The 24,184-nt window shown below is 45.8% G+C and overlaps 1 protein-coding gene across 6 annotated transcripts in view; it reads left to right on the top strand.

Moving 5' to 3' along the window:
• Positions 1-8,037: 8,037 nt before the first annotated feature.
• MEIS2 (Meis homeobox 2) overlaps positions 8,038-24,184 on the top strand; it is a gene marked incomplete at both ends in the record, with an annotated part of 198,315 nt that continues 182,168 nt past the window's right edge. For 3 of the 6 annotated variants that reach the window (XM_080931470.1, XM_080931469.1, XM_080931472.1), the window contains 5 exons: positions 10,829-11,055; positions 12,641-12,782; positions 13,503-13,553; positions 14,705-14,755; positions 15,517-15,666. In XM_080931470.1, the coding sequence (XP_080787596.1) occupies positions 10,850-11,055; positions 12,641-12,782; positions 13,503-13,553; positions 14,705-14,755; positions 15,517-15,666 (600 nt within the window). Of the gene's footprint in view, positions 8,107-10,822; positions 11,056-12,640; positions 12,783-13,502; positions 13,554-14,704; positions 14,756-15,516; positions 15,667-24,184 lie in introns of those variants that run through there. The other 3 variants (XM_080931471.1, XM_080931473.1, XM_080931468.1) reach the window with 2 other exon arrangements.

Below are 24,184 nucleotides of genomic sequence, written 5' to 3'. Positions count from 1 at the left end.
GATTAAAAAGCTCAAGATTACACAGAACGTGAATTTATAAATTTCAGTTAGTTTTAGACTGATCGTACAGCTCGATGGAATGTTTGTGTTTCAGTGAGAGAGTTTAATTTCTCTGGGATTTTCTAGGACAGAGGCAATCAAATTCGCTCTAGCTGCCTTTCTAATGCCCCACCCCATAAAATAAATGAATGCCCCTGATCTGATGTACTTCGTGAAAATGGGTAGAATTAAAACTGTCAGTTCTCCCTCAGCCTGTGTCTTTCGAGGGAGCTGAAAAGCTTTTAAAGGTAAAGCTTGCCGATCGCTTAGGTGTATTATTTCCTCTCCTACCACCGAAGCTTTTAAAGAAAATAAATAAATAAATAAAAAGAAAGAAAAGGTATCTTTACCCTCACATTCATTTTTCTTGGGAAGATTTCAATCTTTCGGGTAATTTGAGGGCGGGGCTCTGATGCCCAGACTTGGTGGAGTCTGGGTTTACCTGAGTGTGGCCAAGAAAGTGGAGTAGAATCTGTTTTATCCGGTTGCCCTACTCAAGCGCTGTACCTCTTTGCTAGAATAAGGCGTTTGTACTGCTCCAGAGGCTCTCTTAGAGAAGAGCGTAGTTGGGGGTGGGGGGAGAAAGAAAATGCCTCTTCCAAGGCTAGAAACGTGAAAAGGACATGTAATCCGTCCTGGAAATTTGAGTAAAAGAAGCAGTGCCCACTTTAGCTTAGGCAAAGAGTGCAGAATCCTTTGAAAAAACTGACAGGGATTTTCAAGAGATGGGGTGGGGTGGGGGGAGATCCTAGGGCGGGCATTTTATGCAAATGAGCACATTTGAAATGTACTACAAATCCGGTGTAGTAAAACTGACAGTTCTGACAGTATTGGCAACATAAATATATGTTTGAACACCGCATTTTCAGACACTTAACCGATGAAGCAATAAAAAAAAATTCGACTACAATATTTCAAATAATCGACATTGATGTTTTGATACATCATTTTTATCCTCTGAATCGACTTATCACGCTCTCAGGCTGGTCAATTTTAAGTAAAAATGGACAGCAATTATTTGCACTTTGACTAACGATGACCTAATAACAATCTTCAATTAATTACACCCAAACTGTGCTTTTTTTTCTCCTCCTCAAAAGTGGGGGTGGGTGGGAGGAATTCTTGGAGATAGAGCTGGTATAGGGCAACCTCCCCGCTTTTTTGCATTCTATTTTGTCATTTGTATGGAGAGAGGTCCAGACTTGAGCCTCCTTCTTTGGTTCAGAACTGTGTTTACAAAGGCAAAGTTTCTCAGACCTGCAATACACACCTTCTAGGAACATTAGGAGATGTGGCCTCATTTCTTCTTGGAAGCAGTTAGGAGTCCCTAACTTGACTCCTGGCCACAAGGACCCCAAAGTTTAGAGGAGTAAGTGGGAGAAAGACACTTGCTTAGAGCAAAGATTAGAGGTTTCTCTCAGCCTGAGTGTAAGGGAAAGGGAGGGGGGAAACGGATGAGAAGGAGGAAGAGGGTAAACAGAAAGAGGGCAGGGAGGGAGGAATGGAGGAGAGAGGTGGGAAAGAGGGAAGGGGTAAGAGAAGCAGGGCGGGAGGGAGGTGGGAAGAGGGAGAGGGAGAGAAGGAAGAGGATGAGAAAAAAAATATGAATGAATTCAGCAGCCTAGCAATGAGCCACTTAGCAGAGCTGACTGCCTTGGTCTCAATCTCCAATAACCTCTGCTCACACCTCTGAGCACTTTTAAGTATAGAGAGATGCAGCTCTGTATAACACCACTGCCTTATCCCTGTTGTTTACCACGTGGGTTTTCTATGGGGCTTTCCTGCTCCAAATTTGACACTTGTCTTCAAATTGTGTGTGTGTGTGTGTGTGTGTGTGTGTTCTGGGAATAAATCTGGTTAACTGAGGAAGAGAAAATGGACAGGACAGGCGCCTTAGATGTAGACTTCAGACTGAGATGGTCCCTTGAAACCTAGATCCCCACCCCCCACCCTCTTTAAAAAAAAAAAAAAAAAAACCCTCTGTCCCCTGCTGTGCTGTCCTATCCCTTAAAAGCCTCTTTCCTCTCACAGGAGCGCCCTGGCCTTCAGACCTCAAACTTAGATGTGTTGTGCTAGCCGGGAATCCCACCATCTTTCTTTCCATCAAACTTCCTAGCTGCTAAGCCCTTTCAAAACAGCACCCGCGGAAACCGTGGAGCTTGTCAACACTTTAAACACCGCTAAGGTGCTCAACAAAGGAAGAAGATGAGTGTGAGCCACACTGGATCATGACTGGAAAGCCTGCATGATCTGGGTGGCCTGACTGCCATCCAGTTACAACTGGCCGGTGCTGGGGTACCCGGTCTGCACTGATAACTGTAGTAAAAACTAGAAAGGGGGCAAAGTGAAAAAGAAGGACCTGGAAATAGGATACAGAGAGCAAAAGTGACAAGAGATAGAGGAAGAGGAAGAGGAAAAGGAAAGGTGGAAGGGCGTGAGAAGAAACCGACAGCGCCACAGTGCACGCAGCGTTTGGAGCCCCGCCAGATAGCGCTAGAGGGCTATTTATTGAAACCCGTTCATTTCGCGACATAGGGAAACAGCTAAAACTGGAAGAAATCAAACAGGGCAAAAGCAAAACGCAACAATTTCACTCCATCCTTTTTCTCTTTCTTTAACTGTTGGTTGATTTGATTGTGTTTCCAGGAAGAAAAGTCTGTGATAGAACATCAAGGTGTAAAAAAGCAAAAAAAAAAAAAAAAAAAAAAAAAGAAAAGAAAGAAAAACAAAACAAATAAAAATAAAAACAAAGCAAAAGGAAAAACCAGCAAGGTAGTGGTGGTAGTAGTGTGAGGACAGGGTCCCCTTCCCTCTGTAGACATCATCTAAAAAGCGCACAAACCGAGGTAATGGATAAGGAAGTGAGCAGAATTCTTTTGAGTGTGACTTTTCAGTTACACTGCTGAGAAGGTCAAAAACAGTTCACAAGGATGAGCGGAGGTTTAAGGAGAAGAGATGTTTTTAAAGTAATAAATGGCTCCAAGGGCTGGAGTGTGGGACAAACACGTTAATAGAAATGCCAAATAAAATATATATCAAAAATTCCAACTGTCAGCCAGCAGGGCCAGGGCAGAGGACAACCTAAGTCTGGAGCCTTTGTCCCAATAACACAGGCTCAGGACTCTTTCTGTAGGGCCACAGCACCCTTGGAAAACAATTTACAAACACCCTGGGAAGCCTGGAGAAAGGAAAAGGACTTTAAAAGCTCACCCTCCTTTAGAACCCAAAGGAAAGTAGTGCAGATGTAAACGGAGGTGGAAAGAGATGCTGTGCTTTAGAGATTTTCCTCCTTAGTAGATTCACTAATTCAAGGAAATATAATTCCTTCCTAGTGATACTTTACTTTTAAGTATCAACTATGTTTTGTCAAAAATCCTGGCATTTCATATTCTGGCCTCCTATTTTAGCATTGAGCTTTTCTTTGACCCAATGCAACCCCTGTTAAATCAAAGGAGTAAGTTATCTTTCATTAAAATGAGGAATAGAACCTCCCCAATTCAAACATAATCTCAGCTTTTTTTTCTTAAATAAAAGTCTCCTTGATAGGAAATATTCCAAATCAAAACATTAACTGAAGTTACAAACAAGGTTACGACTGGATTTACTCGCTCTGGCGATAAAGCTTCAATTGTTCTAACTCTTGTAAAGAAGACAAAAGGGATTTAAATCTGGCGATTTTAATACATAGATTAACACTTCAGAACCTCACAGTTCTGAGGAATCTGGAGTTATCTGTGCAGAGGATCTGGATATTGTGGGGGGGGGCATGTAAAAAGAACAGCCACAATTACTACCTCAAGGCAGCTGAACAAGTTCAGCTAAAATAAAGTTCGAGTTTATAAATGCTACTTCAAATTATCTCCCCTCCCCAAAGCCAATGCCGTTGGACTACAGAACTGGGGGGGGGGGGCGCTTACATTATTCCTTTAAATCCTTAATGTTACCTACAGTAACATTCCACAAGGGATCAAAAGAAGAAAGGGAGAAATAGAAAGGAGTGCTTTTTAGAAGTCTAGGGGATGCTTCAATAAGAAAGGGGTGATTAAAAACAGACTCTTAAATTTGAGAGGCCCAATTCTCTTTCTCATTCACCCCCCTTCAGTACCCCCCTTCACCTCCTTTTTAATTCAATGTTCCCACCCCCCACTCCAGAGCTAAGTAGCTGATTTAAGATTGTGAAGAAATAGGTTTTACCAACCATATTTGTTCTGGGGCACTTGTAAAACGCGATTTGTAGAGAGTCTTTAGCCTTCCAATTGTCTTTGAATTGTTCTTACTGAAACAGATCTTTTGCAGTTAATGAGCCCTCACACAGCTGGACAGCTCCTCACGGACACTGAGAACTCTAACCCCAAAATGACCCCAATTTGACACCGCAAGATGAAATTTTACCGCCTGTTAAAACCATTTCCAGCCTGGGCAGAAGGAACTGACTGTTGACGGAGGTGTGCGTGGCGCCTGTGACCCCCATCTCTTGTTTGTCTCTGGGGCTGACCCACCTATTTCCCTTCAGCTCAAATGTGGGAGAGTAAATGAATCCACCAAGGGTGTGTGGAGTGTGAAGCTCTGAAAACAAGGTGTCCACACACCGGAAAGAGAGGGAGAGAGAGAGAGAGAGAGAGAGAGAGAGAGAGAGAGAGAGAGAGAGAGAGAGAGAGAGAGAGAGAGAGAAAGTGTGGACACCTTGATGCTATGGAATGGCTTCTACCAGACATGGAAGTCAAGAATAGGGACCGGAGGCAGTCCTACAACCCGTGCTGTTGTGGTAATAAAATACCTGAAAGTTGCTGATGACCATAACTTGTGGTAGCACAGGAGTCAGGACAGATACCCAGAATGGAATCGACTCCAACTTGAACCCCTGTGTGATGAACTGCAGTGGGAGACATCAGAACTACTAGTTTCACCAATAGCATGTATCCGTGTAACAAATCTTTTCAGTTACTATGAAAGCAGCATCTCCTTTTAAAGTGAATTTCAAAGCCAAAAAAAAAAAAAAAAAAAAAAAAAAAAAAAAAAAGCCTTCAACAGTACACTATGTTTAAGCACCTCAGACTTCTTAACTCTAAAAGTCTTTCTAAAAATGATCACTTTTTTTCTCTGAGAATATCTTAAAATGTTCTTCCTTTTTGCCCCCCTACATCTAACCAGATTGTCCTCTTGTTTGCCTTAATGTGTTGGCTAAAATGTTACATGGTGAAGGAAGAGGTTCAAGTTAAAACTCCTTCTGCACTGCCCACATTATAAAGTAGAGTTCACACTTGTCTTTTTTGTAAACCTCCAAATTACCACCCTTAATTACCACCATTATTTCCTTAACGATTGCTTTAGCATATAGAAATAATCAATCTGGATTTTTACTCAGGGAGAAACTTTATTACTGCTGCTTTTCTCTTAATGCTAAGAAGTTTTACTAAATAAAGGGTACCGGGAAACCAAATCGCTTTACAATATCAATGAGGGCGGCGGCGTAGCGATAAGGGGGGGGAAAGCGCCAAGCATGCTTAGAGGAAGATGCAGAGGTTTCTCACGAAGTTGTCCTTGACAAAAGAAGCATTTATCTCTGAAACTGGTGCTCCTTTGAAAAAGGAACTTCCTAACTGATGTTTACTTAGCCAGGATTTTAAAAATAGGAAGAAACCCTACTGGCCATAATAAATAGCCAATGTTGAAATTAAGAACAGTTAGAGGAGTGAAAACTGAGTATAAACTCTGCCAGCCGCCCTGGGCCGACAACTTGGATCCAGAATCATTCACAACTCTGGGAAGCAGAAAATGGTCTGCAGCCAGGCCAAATATTCTCTCATATTCTCTGTCCATCTCTTCTTTCTGTCTGTCTTGGTGTGTGTCTCCCTCCCTGTCTCCCTCTCACTTTCCCTCTCTTTTACCCTAGAAAGATAAACTGAGGTTCAACTACAAACCCACCCAATAAAATTCTAGAGGCCAACTTTTCCTTTTCTTTTTACTTACCTTTTCTTATCTGTCCACGAGCAACCCAGCAGCAGATGAGACGGATATTTGTAATCTTGAAGTTCTTCTAGGAAGGAAAAAAAGTGGTGGGGGCGGGGGGGAGGAACCCTACAGTCTTTCAGGTTCCAGACCGGGTCTCTCTCTTAGGCTTGAAGCCGGACAGAAAGAGAGACGGAAACCTTGGCTGAACTCTGCTCCCAGAAGGTCCCCCAAGCCCGTCTTCCCTGCTTTGGCCACTGGAGCCAAACCCGCACGGGCCGCAGCCCCTTTCCCGGCGCGCTTTCCGTGCCTCTGCCAGCTCCTCCACGCTGTCTTTATATGTGAGGGCCGATTTCCCGCAGACATCATTGTTATGATGGCTCATTTAATCAAACTGTTTAATTGCTCTGGTAATCACTATCATCATCACAGGTGCTCAATCATTCATCATTTTTGGAGGGCTTTATTGACCTCCGGAGCTCATTCACCAGCCCTAGGAAAACGAGGCCAAATTTCCTCAGACTCCGCATGGAGTCTCGGCATGCCTTAGTTTTAGCTAGCTTGGGATGCTCAGCAGCTTGCTAGAAAACCAAGAAGATGCCAAAGGGACGAAAACTCACTCTTCTCTCTCTCTCTCTCTCTCTCTCTCTCTCTCTCTCTCTCTCTCTCTCTCTCTCTCCCTCTGTGTGTGTGTGTGTGTGTGTGTGTGTATGCGCGCGCTCCCGTCTGTCTGTCACACACACACCCGCGCGCGCACACACACACACACACACACACACACACACACACGCACGCACGCACGCACACACCACTTTACTATACCTAACCACTCCCATCCACCACCTCCCCCACGAGAAAGTCCAGTCTAAGGCACCCTTGCAGGAGACGCTGCTTTCAACGTTACAGAACGGGAGAGCTGGGGAGGGAGGCCGCTGTTGAACAGATTCTCTGGGCCTGGGGCCCGGAATCCAGGGTGAGGGTGAGAAGTTGGGGAGAGGGCGAGCTCCCTGTGCGCGGCTGGGTCGCGTAGCCAGCTGCCTGGTGGCGGCGGGGTGAACCCCGCTACGCGCGCCGGGTGACCAAAGCTCCGCCCCCAGCTCTCGTCTCTCGGTGATTGACGCGCAGCCGCGGGGAAACGGCAGCGCGGAGGTAAAGCCAGCTGGAACTCCGGCCAGGGATTGGGCGGGACCCCGGCCAGAACTAGTTTCTACCAAAACCTTGTCGGGTATTTACCTTTCTAACCCTACTCGCCTCCTTTTCCTTTTGGGAAAACTTCTTTAAGGAGCCAGTCCCATCGTCCCCATCCAGCGAAATCCGCCCGATGTAATTAACTCGGCCTTTGGCCCTTCTTACAACCGCTGCGCCCAGGGCAACCACAACAAAGCTGGGCAGCCAGCGCCAGCCTCTCCTCGGCAGCATCCTCCGTCTCACATGCCTTTTAATCTTTCTCCTCCAGTGCTTCATAGATCCAAGATTCACTTTAGAGACGCACACCGGCCGCGCGCACGCACACACATACACACGCACACACACACACACACACACACACACACACACACACGCACACACACATATACGCACGCGCGCGGATACACACACACACACACACACACACACACACACACACATACACACACACAAAACGGTTGGCTACATCGGTAAACAACAAACACCGAACAACCCCCTCTCCGACAACTCCTACCCCACTAACTCCCACCCCACTAACTCTCGTCCTGCTTTCTCCCTCCAGGTTGCGCCCAGGACCCCTAGACCATCCACGGTGGTCCACACTGTCTGCAGCGCACCGAGGGACTATGCTCAGAGTTCAGCTGTTCACATCTTGTACCAGAAAAAAATGAATATTGTCAGCAGGCGCTCTGCATCTGCACAAGGAAGAAAGTACCACTTAACAACAACAAAATATCCGGGCCCGGCGATGGTGCAGTCGGCGGAGCTTGCTGCTCCAGGGTGTTAGCGGCAGAGTTCGGGACCTAGTAATCCGCCCGGCAGAGGAAGGGGGCCGCGGTGTTAAACACGAACAAAAGCGCCATGCCAAACATCCCCAACGCGACCCAGTTAGGCAGGAGCCAAGAGGAGTGGTGGGGAAGTAAACGAGAAGTAAGTTTAAAATAAAAAAAAGAAAAAGAAAGATCTGAGGCTGTACCGTACTTTCCCTGTGGCTTTCTGCAGTTTTTCTGTCTGTCTGTGCTCTCCCTGTCCTCTTCCATCTCTCTTCCTTCCCCCTCTCCAATCACGCGTGTTTCTCTCTCTCTCTCTCTCTCTCTCTCTCTCTCTCTCCCCCTCTCCTGTCGCTCTCCCTCCTTCCCTCCCTTCCCCCTTTCCCCCTCCCTCATCCCCCCTCCCTCCCCTCTTCCTCTCCCTCCCGCGTCGTCCCCCTGGAGAAGCAGGCTTGCTGATTTGCTCCGGTCCTCTCCGCTCCAGCCTCCCCTCCCCCAGCCCCCCCCCCCCGGGGCCGTCCGACCGCACTCGCTGCGTATCAGAGGCTCCGCGCTGCGCGCTCCTCCTCGCTCCAGCTCCCTACTCCCGGGATGTGTCTCCGCCGTAGGACGGGCTATGGCCACCACGACTTCCGGGTTCCGTCATTTCGTTCTCCCGCCGCCGACCCGCGCCGCCAAACTGAGGCTCTACTATAAGCCCGGCTGCAGCCAACCTGCCAACACCTACTGACACTCACTCATCTCCCAGAGAGAGAAAGAGAGCGCGAGAGAGCGAGCGCGAGTGAGAGCGAGCGAGAAAGAGAGAGAGGGAAAGACAAAATACCTACCAGAGGGGGGGGGAGGAAGTCCAATTTTTGCAAACTATTCATTTTTTTTCTTGGTTTTCTCCTTGCTTTCTTTGAACAATACTTTAAAAAGAGAGGATCATATTAGAGCTATTTTGGGGGCAAAGCTAAAAGAGGGGGGGGAGGGGGAAGGAAAAATTCAAGAAGCAGAAACCCCTCGCGGAGTTTTACTGGAAGAAAAAAAAACGGGTCTGAAAGATTGCTCCTCTTCATCATCAACAACCATCATTCATTCACTACCTTGACATTCCGGGCTTTGATTGACAGCTGGAGTGGCAAAAAGCCATGAAACTCGACAGTTCGGTTACATGTGGGCTGCTGACTGGCCGCTCGTAACCTTCAGTTCGGGGGCTTGACAATTTTTTTTTCTTTTTCTTTTCTTTCTTTTCTTTTTTTTTTTTTTTTTTTTTCAACTGAGAGGAAAAGAAGAGAACGAGGGATAAAGAAGGACCGAAGAGGAGGAGGAGGGGAGGGGGAGGAGGAGGTGGAGGAGGAGGAGGAAGATCAGGAGGAGGAAGAAGAGAAAAAAAAAAGAGAAAAAGAAGAAATATCATTGAAAAAAAAATCTTCGTTTTCTTGACTGGGCTTTCCCCACCCCCCTAAAAATAACATTGGAAAATTGGGAGAAGTCTCCTTGGTTTGGAAAATAAGGACTCTTCAACCTAGCTCACTTTCTTATCCGGACTGGGATATTAAATAGACGACAGACACATCCAGGAGTTTATTGGAGCGCAGACTGATGGCGCAAAGGGTAGGTTTAAATCTCCAACACTTACCTAGATATAAATCCTCTCCTACTGGGCCCTGCCCCATGCCTCCTCTCTCCCTTTGAGCTGGCTGCTGCTGGTTGCTCCACGATGATGGCGGCCAGCATTTTAAAAAATAGTAGCAAAATTATTCACCGGCTTCTTTCCCCCCTGTGCCTCTGCGTGTGTGAGAGTGTGTGTGCGTGCGTGTGTGCGTGTCTGGGCGCGCGAGTCCCAGCGCTGTGCGAGCGGGCGGGCGGCGAGTGCGTGTGAGTGCTGTGTATGTGTGTGTGTGTGTATGTGTGTGTGTGTGTGTGTGTGTGTAGTTGTGTGCAATTGTTACACGCTTTCGCCTCGCTCCAGCTTTTACCCCGGTAGCGCGATTCCCCGGGTTCTCCTGCCGCCGCCGCTGCGCCTCTTTCGCCGCTGCTCGCACGGCTCCGAGCGGGCGCGGGCTGCGTAGGAGCCGCCGGCGTGGGGCCGCGCTGCCTAGACTAGCCCGGGCTGCTTGTTTTGTCTCTGAAATTGACAAGGACGCAGAGAATCCGCTGCTAAATTATGTTTCTGGTAACTTTCATGTTATTCCTCCCCACCCTCTGCTCCCAGCCCCCGGGGAGGCACCGACCCTAGTCTTCCCTGGTCCTTGCCGTTCTCGGCCTGATTATTAGCGTTTTTCTTCTCTTTATTTTGTTTCATTTTGCCCTTTGATTTATTGGATCTCCTGGAGGAGGCGAAGGGGGGTAAGGGGTGGGATCCGGGGTTTCCTCCTCTAGCTAACTCCACTTCTCCCTGGGTTGGCTCGCTGGGGTGCTGCAGCCTTCAGTGGGAGCAGGGGCCTCCCTGTGCCCCGCGGCGTCCCCGGCCTCTACGCCCGATCTGCCTTCCCTGAATGCTGCTCTCGGCTCAGACGTTTGCTTTTGAAAATTTACGGACCTCCTCTCCCAACTTTCAAATCTGTTGTTTCTGCTGGTTTGGTTTGTAGTGTGTTTAACTTGTGTCCGGTACTTTTCTTTTTTTCTGACTTTGTTTTTATTTCTCTCTCTCTCTCTCTCTCTCTCTCTCTCTCTCTCTCTCTCTCTCTCTCTCTCTCTCTCTCTCTCTCTCTCTCTCTCTCTCCCTCCCTCCCTCTCTCTTCTCCGACTTTACACCCCCCATCTCTATCCCATTCCCACTCCTCTGCTCCCTCTTTTCTTTGCTCCGGGTTTCTTTGCATTCCTGCCTCTGCCCCCTGGGTTCCTTCTTACTCTCGGTGCCACCGCCCCCTCCTCTTGCCGGGCTCCGACAGTACGATGAGCTGCCCCATTACGGCGGGATGGACGGAGTAGGGGTTCCCGCTTCCATGTACGGAGACCCTCACGCGCCGCGGCCGATCCCCCCGGTTCACCACCTAAACCACGGGCCGCCGCTCCACGCCACGCAACACTACGGCGCGCACGCCCCGCACCCCAATGTCATGCCAGCCAGCATGGGATCTGCTGTCAACGACGCCTTGAAGAGAGACAAGGACGCGATCTACGGGTAAACCGACCCCCGGACCCAGCTTTCTGTGTGTGAGTGTGTGTGAGTGCGTGTGCTTGTCTCTGGTGGTGGTGGTGGTAGTGGTGATGGTGATGGTGGTGTTGTTGTTAGAGTGGACCAGGGAAGGCTAAGTGGGGACTTAATTCTGCATGAGGAGACTGCTTGCAGTGGAGATGAACAAGGGAGAGACCCTGCTCTTGAGTCAAAGACCAGAAAAGTAGAACCTTCTCTGCTCCCTTGGTTCGACTTCTCCAGACCCCACAGTCCTGTGTAAAAGGACCGAGTCTTTAAGTCTTGCCGGCCGGGCCTTCTCCCCAAGGACAAGATTCCTGGCCAAAAGGCGCATGGCTGGTTGTCTCAGGCTAGCTAACAGAGGCCTTGATTAAGAGGAAAGTTTTCTGCAACCTAGAAGAAACTTCAGTTCCCCTTTCTTTTTTTCCTTTCCCTCGCTCTTTCTTTCTTTTTCTCCCTCCCCTCCCCTTTCTGCTTCCTACTGAGGGCCTGGGAGTCACTAAACGCAGCTTGAGCTGGAATCAGGGCAGCTTCTGTCGGCCAGGAAGTCCTAATCACTCACTTCTTAATTCTCTGTAAATAAAGGGGGCAGACCTTGAAGTGCAGCGGGGTGGAAGAGACCGCTGCTTGCACACAGAGCCGTTCTTGGGAGTCAGGGAAATGGCTGGAAATTATTTTATATTCGGAGAGATTGGGGAGGGGTGGGCGAGCAGGGTCCAAGCGAGGACTAGCCGGGCTCTTCCGGCTGAGGGTAGGTGGGGAAGGCGGCGGGATGCCGAGGGGAGGGGACAGTGGGTAAACAGCAACTGAGCCTAAAGCCTGAGGCCTCAAGCATCCCGAGGTGTAGCTAAGCCGCCCGGAGGAACACAAAGGGCGTACGCGCCCGGCACTCACGTTTCCAAGTTTTGAAACGCTATTTATTTATTCTTGTGAGCTGCAACGCTGGGAGAAAGGTGGTCTTTCGAAGGGAACCTTTTCTTGCTTAGCATTCTTATTATTTTGGCCCTACCACCGGAGCTTTGCTGGAAGCAGAGCAAACAAGCGTATAAGGCGAAGGCTGGAGAGATGAGGCATAACACCTCAAAACTGGGAAACGTCTCTCCGTTGTGGATGTAGGTGAAGCCCTCTGCCGGATCTGAAACGCCCTTTCGATCAATTCAGATTGGGGGTCGGGGGGGGGGAGGGCACCAAACAGTGCTCTCTGTCCTGGTTTGTGTGTCGGGGCGTCTCTGGAGTGAGGAGTAGGGGGTCTGAATCTACTCCGAGCTCTAAATTACCTGGGCTTCTTGCTTATTTCATTACTTCCTGACTGAGTATATGTTTTACTTGGCGGGCTAAAGTGGCCGGGGGCTTCTCGGAGCTGATCTGGAAAGACCCGTGAACCCAGAGAAAGGCCAGGCTGTTTCCTTTCTGTTTGTGGCCCAGGCTCGGCTGATTGAGGATGTAGTGTGTTGCGTGCCTGTTGTATTAAAGAAGGAATGCAAACCCTCCAAACTTGTTGATTACAGTTCTTGCTCCTTCCCCTCTGCACCCCGTCTCCGTGCGTGTGTCTCTGCGTGGCGCTGCCCGTTAGGCACCCGTTGTTTCCTCTGTTAGCGCTGGTCTTTGAGAAGTGCGAGCTGGCGACCTGCACTCCCCGGGAACCCGGAGTGGCCGGCGGAGACGTCTGTTCCTCTGACTCCTTCAACGAGGACATCGCGGTCTTCGCCAAGCAGGTCCAACCTTCTTGACCCGCTCACCCCCACCCTCCAGCAGCCTTTCACTCCCCCACCCCCTTCCTCCGAGTTTGACTTGAAAGAGGAGGAAAAGGCTAGACACCCGATCTGTTCCTCTGGCCCTCTCGGCGCTCGGCGCCTCCTCCCCATCCCATAAGCCTGGAGGCGAATTGGAAAGGGAGATAAATATGGGTGTTTGTTTTTCCCCCTAGCCAGGAATACAGGGGCTCGACCCTCGAATTAAAGTTGACCTGCTCCTAATCTGGGGCTTGGCCTTTTCCCCGCCTGCAGCTACTTGAACAAGAATTGGGGAGAGGGGCTGGGAGGGACCTGGGAGTGCCCGGGAGCAAAGGAAGCAGGGCGCCTGGCAGTGAGGTCTGCACGGGCACAGAGGTGCTGGAGGTGAGGACACCCAGTCTCTGGCCTGGCTGCAGAAGCGGGTAGTGAGGATGTGCGAGCCGCCTTACCCAACCCGCTACAACTGGAGTAGGATACGGCTCTCCCCACATGCTCAGGACCTGAAGGCCCTGTTGTTTCTCTACCGACCACACTCACCTAAGACACCGATCTGTTTTTTTTAAATTTTACCAAAGCCCCTGTTCTCTCTTCCGCCTCTGCCCTTCCAGAGCACTCGGTCCCATCTCCAGATTAGTGGCCAACAGGGTTTTCCTGTTTTTAAATGGGCTGAAGATTCATTCTGACTTTCCCTTCTTCCTATAGGTTCGCGCCGAAAAGCCTCTTTTTTCCTCAAACCCAGAGCTGGATAATTTGGTAAGGTTCGCTGTTTGTCGTCTCCAGTCTCGGCCCCGTCCTAAGCTAGGAGTCACGACCATTTGCTCCTGGAGCTCCATGGAGTTCCAGCAGAGCCCTCCTAGGGAAACACAGGGGAAGAGACATATTTAGAGCCTCTGAGTGGAAGGCGAGCCAGGGCAGTGTGGACCTCAGGGGATAAAAAGCCCACCGAGGCAGCAGCGGGCGCCGGGGCGCCGAGCCGAGCAGGGATGCTTCCCAGGTCTCAGCCTAGGGAGTAAGCGGCGAGAAGGGAGTGATTTCCTCTGCGGGCTGGGGCAGACTGTGGAGCCCCAGGGCCGCTGCCCTGAAGGAAGTAACTGCTCTCGCAGAGGTGGATAGGCTAGGAGTGAGTTGGGGGTGAGGGGCTATCTGGCACAGGCCACTTTTAGGTGCAATTCTTTTGCTAATTTGCAGGATTTCAATATTAAAAGTACTTAAATCCTCTTTGAAAAGCCCTGCTTCTCCATTCATCTGGAGTATTTCCTTCTTCTGAGAGGAGGCTTGCTCTGTGTCTGCGGTTCTAAAAAAGCTTTTCTGTCCAAAGAAATAGCTCTGCTCTGCTCTGCTCTGTTCTCCTCTCTTCTCTTCTCCTCTTCTCTCCTCTGCTCTCCTCTCCTCTCCTCTCCTCTCCTCTCCTCTCCTCTCCTCTCCTCTCCTCTTTCTTTTATTATTTCTCCCTCCTCCTCCTCCTCCTCCTCCTCCTCCTCCTCCTCCTCCTCCTCCTCCTCCTCCTCCTCCTCCTCCTCCTCCTCCTCCTCCAATTTGACTTAAGGTGGAGGGTAGGAGGAGAGGGTAAAAGAGGAATGGGGTGGAGTAAGACCTGGTGGGAGAACAGCAAGCTTTACCAACCGCACACTGTGAGGGCTGGGGGGAAATTCATCCTAAGGCCACCCGTACACTAATTCCCACTACTGTAGCCAATGAGGCAGAGATGATCAGTAATAATTTGGTTTTCTTATTTCTTGATGTGTGGGTTTTGCCCAGCCACCTGCTGGTTTCTTTTTTTTTGCCCAATTCCCTCAGCACACTGCTTTTCACTCACACACACACACACACACACACACACACACACACACACACAACTTGCATGTGTTAGACTCTAACTCCATCCTCTTAAATTTCCCTTTCAGATGATACAAGCAATACAAGTACTAAGGTTTCATCTTCTGGAGTTAGAAAAGGTAAGCAGCAAATCAGTCTGCACGCTGAGTCCTCCCCTCACATTCTCTCAGCTCCATGACTGGGGATGCTACAAGCCTCCAGGATGAGGGATTACACATCTGGAGATGTTGATCACGTTTTTATTTCCCTCTTTTATAGACTTCTCAACCCAGGGGCTCAGAGGATATGGGAATCAGGGCAGCCCTGACTTTTAAAGACCCCACCCCCAGGCACTCAGGATTATTTGAAGTACAGCAAGAGCCATTTGTGTTGTTGGACACAATGTCTACTTGTGTCTCTATTAGCTCAGCTTATCATGGTCCCAGAGTTCTTGCTGGATGCAAGCAGAGAGAAGAGTCCTCTCTGGGGTGTCTTTGCACTGATACATAGATCAATCATTTCCCCCAGGACACATACACAACAGAATCACAAATGTCCCCGATTCTAGTGTTTAAATGCTTCTGAGTTACTATCAAATCACATTTTCATCTCCACTCTCCCAGTCTGAACCCAGTTACTTCCAGTTCAGTTTCTTTTTTTTTTTTTCTTCTTGTAACTTGTTGCTCTGGAGATTCTCTGGAGGATATTATCTATTGCCACAATTGTCCTATCCTTTCCTTGACTCCAAATCTTACACCCCTTAATTAGGGTTATTTTGGAAGACGGTCACATTGTTGCTCTTCTACAAATGTAACCTTGCAACCTGATATTCTTCCTCTTTAATAAAATGAAACACATAAAGACAACCTGAACTGAGCCCTCACCTTGACCCTCCTCCTAGGTCCACGAACTGTGTGATAATTTCTGCCACCGGTACATTAGCTGTTTGAAGGGGAAAATGCCCATTGACCTCGTGATTGACGAGAGAGATGGAAGTTCCAAGTCAGATCACGAAGAACTTTCAGGCTCGTCCACAAATCTCGCCGACCACGTAAGTCTGCAGAGCCCGTGGAGTTCACTGAAGGCCACTGGGCAAAGCATTTTTCTAAAACCTTGTGGTACTGAGTTCTGTTTTGAAATTGTTTAGTTGCTTTTGGAGTTTTTCTCTCCTTTTCTTCGATTCAAGTGTCATAGCCTTTAGTTTGGTTTCTTCTTTCTTGGACCCTGTCTTCATTTATGGTGAGAGTCAGAGAACCAGAGAGTTGATAGACTGATTTGTGCTCTTCATGTGTGATGTTGCCTGAACCTGGTGGTTTGGGAATTAGTAAATTCTCTTTTTGGTATGACGGCCTCAGTCTTTTCTGGGTTCTTTCTGTGTGTAATCAAGGTATATCAATAGATAGCAAGAGACAAGACAGTTAGCTGGAGAGAGAGAGAGAGAGAGAGAGAGAGAGAGAGAGAGAGAGAGAGAGAGAGAAGACCAAGAAGTGAACTGGGAAAAGGGGACTGTTTCTTTCCCAGAGAAGACAACCCTGAGAATTCCTGGCAGTTTTGCCTTGCATTGACAATAAAAGGAGTGAATGAACACATTCCAAGTCTCGGGACTTTTGCTCATAGAAACTTATTGTCAGAATGTGGTCTTATTGCCAAGTGCCTGAAGCGTCTCTATAATAAAAGACAGCAACCTTGATGAACCAATTTTTAACACTGTATTACAGAAAGCTGAAGGGAATTAAGACTGAGTAACCATAGGTTAGTGTCGGAGCTTTAACACTTTAACAGTTGGTGACTGAGGATGGAGAATGTGGAAGATGCCCGTAGATGTCAAGCCAGGGAAGGAGATTTCTATTCTCTCTGTTCTTATTCTTATTTTGGAACTGATCTAGTGAATCTGATGGGGTGGGGGGGAAGCATATGTAGTGATACTCAAAATCTGAAGAAGCAAAGAGGAGAGGGAATGCAGCTGGCAGGGATGGAAGGGGAAAGCAAGAGTAGTGAGTGAGGTTAATGCGTGGGTGTGAAGAGCAGTGTATTTTTGGGAACTCAAGCCGGGAGACTGGGGACAGGGTATCTATCTATTCATTTGAACTCACAACCTCAATGACACAGGCCGGAGTCTGGGTAATTTCATGGCTTAAATATAATTTTAACACCCCATAGAAGTTAAACAGGCATTGAGGTCTGAAGGCAGTTTGTAGTCTCCACCCCCAAGTTCTCCAGTTTGAAGAGGAATGAATTGAGCTACCTGAGGAATAATGGCTTTTCTGTGAATTCTCTTCTTCAACTAAAAGTTTTAAAAAGAAGCAGACATTGATTTTTAAAGATTCACCTTTGTGCTACACGAGACAGCAGCCTAAAAGTTCAAGATAGTGAAAGAAAACTATTTAGATGCCTAGCTCTAAAAGTAAATAAATGTGCTGCTAAAAGCTCCTATCTCTGTCCTTATCCTTACCTGCTTCCAAAGCAATGGGGGAAGCAGTCTGGGAGAAGTCTTTTCCCCTTGCTTGCATTAAGTGAAGTCAAAAGGTGGGGCAGCTATTATTGGAGATTTCTTTGCTTCTCTGTGTCTCTATAGTGTGTGTGTCCTTGTGGTCTATGAGGCATGTTGGCTTCATAAATATTGGTTCGTTTTTTTGCTCTGTATTTATTCTCTTTGCTTTCTGTTTCTGAGTTTGTGCGCATTTGCATTATGGGGGTGGAAATAAAGAGGGCTGTATTTACATGGTTCGGAGCATGAGGGGTTTCTAGTTCTTTCTACATCAGAAGCCCATCTTTTGTTATTATGTGTGGTCGTGGTTATTTGGTTTTCTACAGCAGTTTCTTGACAATGCTTTTTTTCTGGTGGATGCACGGAGTTAGAGCGCGCTGGTGTTTATGTGGGAGAAATAAGATAAATGAGTCGGTTTAGAGTTTTGGCTGATATACAGTGCCAATTTGGGACGATATCGTAATATTTAAATACAGGCTCAAAAAGAAGGTGGTGCCTAAGAGACTAGTGCTTGAATAATTTAACAATTGTCATCTTTGGATAAAAGAGTCAACTGTAGCATTTGTTGCTACCCTTTCAAGCCCCCAATCAAGTAAATATGACAACTGATTTATTTTGAATCCATGAGGACTTGCCACCTCATTGGGCGTCATAATTTAAAGCCTTTTATTTCCTAGAGAGCTGAACTACAGCATTTTTGCTTTAACCCCCTGCTATTTGTTTTGAAACGAAGCAATAATTTGTCCCACCAGCATACAGAGTGGGAAATAGAGAGGTCTGCCCCATGCTTGTGCTCCTTGCGGGATAAGAGCCTTCAAGGCTCTGTCCGCAGTGTTTTAGGTACCACAGGCATATTGACTGCATTTGTAGCTAGGCCGCCCCCCTCCTAGTCTACAAAGGGCATCCACCTAAGGCTTCTCACCCTTTCCTACAAGCTTGTCATCCCTCAACCCCTCAGTCACAAGAGAAGGAAGAGACCACAGAACCCCTACCTGAAAGTGATTCGAGGGGACATTTTCAGCATATAAATGTGTCCAATTTGAGTCATCAGGTTTATTTTTTTTCATTTGCTTTGATATGCATATTTAATGCCTTGCCCCAGGCTGGATCTCATTTGCTGCACGCTGGTGCAGGGGTGATGATCAGCCACTTCAGAAGGACCCAGACAGCGTGTTGTTTTCTCTGTTTTATCTGTTGGCCCACTATTCTGATCTACTGAGCTACCTCGTGGTTTTATTTGCACATGAAATGCCGTGAGCAGTTCAACTTATTGGCTATGAATAATGATAGCTAAAAAAGAAGTGTAGGGTTCATTTATTGTGTGCCAAGGTTTCTCTTGTGGAGGTGACAGTTTGTGACAGCTGTTTGACACCCCAAAAACACATACACCTCTATCCTTATTAAGTGGTATCAAGCTACAGTGTGTGTGTGTGTGTGTGTGTGTATGTGTGTGTGTGTGTGTGTGTGTGTGTGTATGTGTGTGTGTGTGTGTGTTTAAGAGGGAGCAGGCAAAGAGAAAGAGTGAAAGAAAAAAAAAAAAAAAAAGAAAGACTAACTTTGTAGTTCTGTGTGCCGAAAAGCAATGAGAGCTCTATCAAGGGCAAGATATTAAGCGCCAATATAGTTTTCCGTGTTTTTATTAAAATACTTGAAGATATAAAAGAATGAAAGTTTTTAAACGCATAAGTATCGTCAAAGCTAGTGTCCTCGATAGACCTTTAAGAACAGCTTTTGTGTACTGTTACCGGGTAAGCTTTGCTAATTCCACATTCTGTCATGTCACATAAGTATTCGGATACAACATAGATGCCTTAAACGAAGACCCAGAATGGTCTTGAATTCCATTTTTTACGTTCCACGAGGATACTGGGTTTGTTCATTTATTATTAACAAACATGATATGCATAATGATGAGGGGAAGTTGGGAACCAAAGAGAAAATAAAGTGTGCAACTTCGGCTGCTAGGCTGTGCTAACTAAATTCTTGAGGGATGCTTATTTTTTAAATATTAGTATGTATTTTCATCTCATGCTCTTACTATGGCATAAGAACAGTAGCTCTAGGTACCAAATGGTTCTAACAGTGTTCTTTGCGATTCTGTGGAGGGAAAAAGAGATGATAATCAAAGGAAACTCATCTGTGTCTTCCAGCTGCAGTTAATGTTAAGTTTCCCAGACATTCAAATCTATCATGTTTTTAAAACAAACATGTCACACAAGCATTTTTTTAAAGTTTCAACTTGCAAGCTGTCATACAATAATTATGTTTTTCCTAGACTGTTGAAGTATTGAAAAAAATAGGTAATGTCCTATTTTTATATTTTTCATATAATTTGAGATCAACTTTTTAGATCTAGTACAGATAAATAGGTGTCGACTTAATATTTATGCATAAAGATATGTATCTTTATATCAATCAGGTTTATATGACCAAAATTTACTTGTTTGAAATATGCTCTCCTAGCTACACTAGTTGGTTATGCATATGATTTTATACTTATGGTGTTCCTGCTAGTAGTGCTAAAAAGCTATACTTTATTTTCTTAAAAAGAATTAAGTAAAGAAAATATAGTTATGTGGATTAATATGAATTGGCAGGTACCTCAAAATTGACTGATTCTGATCACATCATAAACAAGTGACATTCTATTTTCATCTCTGTGCTGATGTTTAAATGAACATATGCTGCTATTATTTTGCATTTCTGAATATGTCAAGTATATTTATGTCAATACAGTTTTTTTAAAAAATGGGTTAGGTCAGAGGATAGAGTCACTGGAATCTCTCTCCTGACAGAAGAAAATAGTCAAGTGCTGGTAGATAAATTCCATTATCACTTATAAAGAAGCGATGATAGTGAGGATAGGTTTGAATGCTTGGTCTGGTGAAGATCGAGGAAGAACAATGAGATTTGATATTAACATTATTAACATGAGTGACCTCTTTTGTCTGCCCATTTCTCACACTGAAGCGTGACACTAGATGTTAGGCTGTGGTTGATCCAAAGCCTCTGGGATCCAGTTTCCGAAAGTTTTGCTTTGGAGCTCACTGTCCTGTCTTAAAGACCCTGATGGAGGACAGGGCTTTCTGTTCATCGTTTCTGCTTATTGGAAGCTTCCCTGTTTACTTCTCATCAAGAACATTTACATTATTTAAATTATTTAAGTTGTGCAGTTGGCGTGTGTCTTCAGCTTCACTGTGGTGAGACGGAACCTAGGCATGCTTGGCAGCCACATACACACTCAGAACGCTCTGAGAAGACTTTGTGTTGTTTGATGTCATTGTGTTGGTTGTTGATGTACTAACTGGTTTATGAGATATGCCCCCTCCCCGGCACACTTAAGAATTATAGAAAGCATCTTATACCACACACTGCAGTAACAAATGCGTTTCTGTCTTCCTTGAGAGTCCAACATTCTGTGGAGTGATCATTTGTCAAGGATGTTGCCCTTGTATGAGACGTGGGTATGCGTTAGTTCCCAAAGATTGAGTCAGTGGTATAGCTATACAGGCAAAACTTTTCAGTTTTATTTACATTTTTAAAAAACATGGTGTCCTGAGTTCTTGGTCAACGACACAATGAAAGAATTGAAACTCCAACATTTCTCCCTGCCTTACCAGGAAAAGTTTTGACTTGTGGGATTGGATGCGCCAGGATTAAGAGTGCTTGCATCTTTTTGAAGAACAGTTTTGTCTGCACTGTTAATTAGAACTTAAAACATCATAAAACCATAAGAAATAAGTAACTTAATATTAACTGAAGGTTTTTGACACAAATAGATTTTCCTTTTGTTGCTTGAATGTGTCTAGATAGATTGGTCCGTGTACCTCTTCAGCTAATGAGCATGTCTCTGAATGTGTTTTCTGTTACTGTGTAGCTATGAACACATATCTTGAATGACTTTACTGTGCTTTTATGCCCCCTACATACGTCTCTGCTTAATGTTCTTTAGTTATAAGGGTTCTAGAAAAAAATATGTTGGCTATATTTAAAGTACTTTTCAAAATAGAAGTAAATGGGCATGACCTTGGGAATTATCTTGTATGACTTCATAATTTTAAAGAGATAAAGCACAGAGACCAAAAGTCAACAAAGCCTTCATTCCCAGTCGCGTGACCTGCTAGAGGTGGCCCCAAGAGTCTTGATTCTGTCCTTCCATCTTCTCTCCTGTCCCACATTCAGGGAATAGCTTTTTATACAGAGCCTTAAAAAAAAAAAAAAAAAAAAAAAAGAACTCAGATCCTTTTTGTCAGGTCTTGAACGCAATAGTGGTTCCTGTGTTCTCCTTTAAACCTAAGACATTTTATTTTTGAGGTTTTATTTAGAAGCTTGTGCGTATTTTTACCCCAGTGACCTCACAGATGAACTGTGCTCTGCAGGAGGGGGCTGCTGCTCTGTCATAGGAAACACTAGCAATTGGCCAGGACTTATTAAATATTATCCTATAGGCAGGACGCTCACAGAAGTGCTGCTCTGGTTTGAGATGTAATTGCAGCCTACTTACAACCTCAACAAAAACAGTGCACAGAGGACTTCCTTCTCGTGCCCAGAGACTCTTGTTTCCACTTCTCTTTTCTAGATTTAGCAAAAATTCAATGACGGTGCTAAATCAATTTTTTTTAAACTTTCAAGGGAGAAAACACTGGCAGGATTGTGTTTTCTAGGGAAAGCCCTGTGCAAATCAGAAGCCAAGGAGAGCAGCCGAGAGCTCTCCTGTGGCTCTGTTACTACAAGCTCTGCCCATATTGTCTCTTGCTTTTATATTAATTACAACTTGCATTATCAGCTGTGAGTCTGTGGCCCAGCAAATAGAAAAAACTGCCCCTGGAGACGGAGCTTCTTGTATCTATTTCCCATCTCCTATTGTGCACAACCCAGTATTCAGTGCTTTTCTCCTGGTAACGCTGCTCTTTAACGCAATTATATAGAGAACAAGAGGAGTACCTTCTTTGACTCCCAATTATTAAAGCCGCTGGGAATAGAAACATGTTCCCTCCTTGCCCTGGGGTGTCTTCATGGTATTTTTGGCTGGAGAACAGGACGTATATTATGGAATGTGTAGACTTGAGTTCTCATCTACACGGGTGCACACAGACAGCAACTCTCCTTTATTTTTGTACATACACGTGTGTTTTTACATGCTTTTGTATGCCACGTTGGTTCAGGATTCACTCAACTTCTTTCTATAATTTGGCAGAAAGCCAGGTGGTTATTCTTGAAGGAAACTTGGAAACTATCTAGGAGGGGAAAAGGAAGCTGTGACACACACAAATATTTAAATCTAAGAAAACCTGGGATTGGTGGGTTTTGTGCTTTATGTTGTCTACGTAGGTTGTGTGTGTGTGTTTCTATGACCAAGGAGAATTTGTTTTTGATTATATTGCCCAGATGACCCATGTTTGCCTTTATATATGATCACATCACTATGTGTAGCATTATCTAGACATCTGAGGGGTGACTCACTTACCCCAGAACTCCCAAGAGATCTGTCTGTCCATTCTTTTAGAATAGAACCACTATCATGAGGTTTGCTTCCGTTTGCTTCTGTCTCTCCACTGAGCACAAAGCAAGGGATGCCAAGGAAATGTGACAGGTTTTCAAGAGAGGGTTTTTTGCTTTGTTTTGTTTTGTTTCTTGATTTTTTTAAGAGGTGAGGAAGGGAAGAGGTAAGAGATAGGTAATGGCAGATAAGATAACTTGGGAAAATTGGTGGCTGTACTGAAAATCAAAGATGTAACTTGGTTGGGGGAACCCAGTAATGTGGACAAACTTGGCTTACCTTTCACTTCTCCACATGTTTCTACACTTGCTCCCGAAAGCCGCTGAAAGAGAGATACCAAATTATGAATTAATGAGGCTTGACTTTAAAGCTCTTCCCAGGTCTAGCTGATAAGAACACACATGTGTTTTTTAGTTTTGAGAGTTGCTTACGCAAGAACCCTTCGCACCATGCCAGAGCTTAAATAGAAAGACCTGTCCCAGCTCCATCTGAGCAATTATATAATAGTTTTGGATGACATTTGCCTTAAAACACAGTTGAGGTGTTAGTGGTTAATTATTGTAATTTTCATGAGGGGTAGAGAGCTTTTATGGCAGCCAGCTTCATAAAAAGCCCGAAGTGCATAAAATTTACATCATCAGCTATGTACACTGAAAAGTTCAGTTCAAGAGAAGTGTCCTGCAGGCCACGCTATTATGGGAAAAGTGCATACCATCTCCCTCCACCCCCTTCTGCAATTCTTCTAGCTCTTTATTTGACCACCATGCAGTAAATATCTGACATGAAGCAAAGCAACAGATAACTTGGTCTAATATAGTCTACTCACTTTCATTTCCTAACCAATCTTTCCTCCCTCCCTCCCTCCCTCCCTCCCTCCCTCCCTCCCTCCCTCCCTTCCTTCCTTCCTTCCTTCCTCCTTTGCTCCCTACCTTCTTCCCTCCCTCCCTTTTCTTCTTTCTTTTTTGATGGAGGACCTCACTGTGTAGTCTAGATTGGACTCAAACTCATGGCAACCCTGAGTCTCTTGAGCGTTGCGATTATAGGCATGCCCGGCTAACTTCCTAATCCTCTTTTCTATCCCATCTTTATTGAGATCTGAACCTGCACTGTATTTACAGTCATGATTTCTTCTACTCTGTCTCGACTTTGAGTCCATGGCTGACCTGGCGACACCTCCAACACTGCTTCACACTGACATTATCACAACACTCTCAATCTTGTCAACATCTATAGAGACCCCAAATAGTAATTTGCAATCTGTGTGTTGCTATTGTTCCATGTAAGGACATTTCTGTCACTTGTCATACTTTGGTTTCTGGCTTAATTCGGTAGCATTATCTTCTGTAGAAACAGCATAGATTTAGTGTGGAGGGAAAAAAAAAGCAGACTGACTTCTTTGTCCTAATAAACTCTATCTCTTGGTGTTATCGAAAGATGGCTTTCATATTATAACCAAACAGTTTGTACATGGCTCATGCTTCTGGGTTATTGTTTACCCATTCTAGTAAAAAGCAGTGGTGCACTCTGAAGGATTGCTCTGTCTTTAAACTTTTGCCCTGAACCTTCTACCCCAACCCCAAT

The sequence above is a fragment of the Micromys minutus genome, assembly GCF_963924665.1.
Source record: "Micromys minutus genome assembly, chromosome: 17".
Lineage (NCBI taxonomy): Eukaryota > Metazoa > Chordata > Mammalia > Rodentia > Muridae > Micromys > Micromys minutus.
This window is presented reverse-complemented; position numbering and strand designations above follow the sequence as displayed.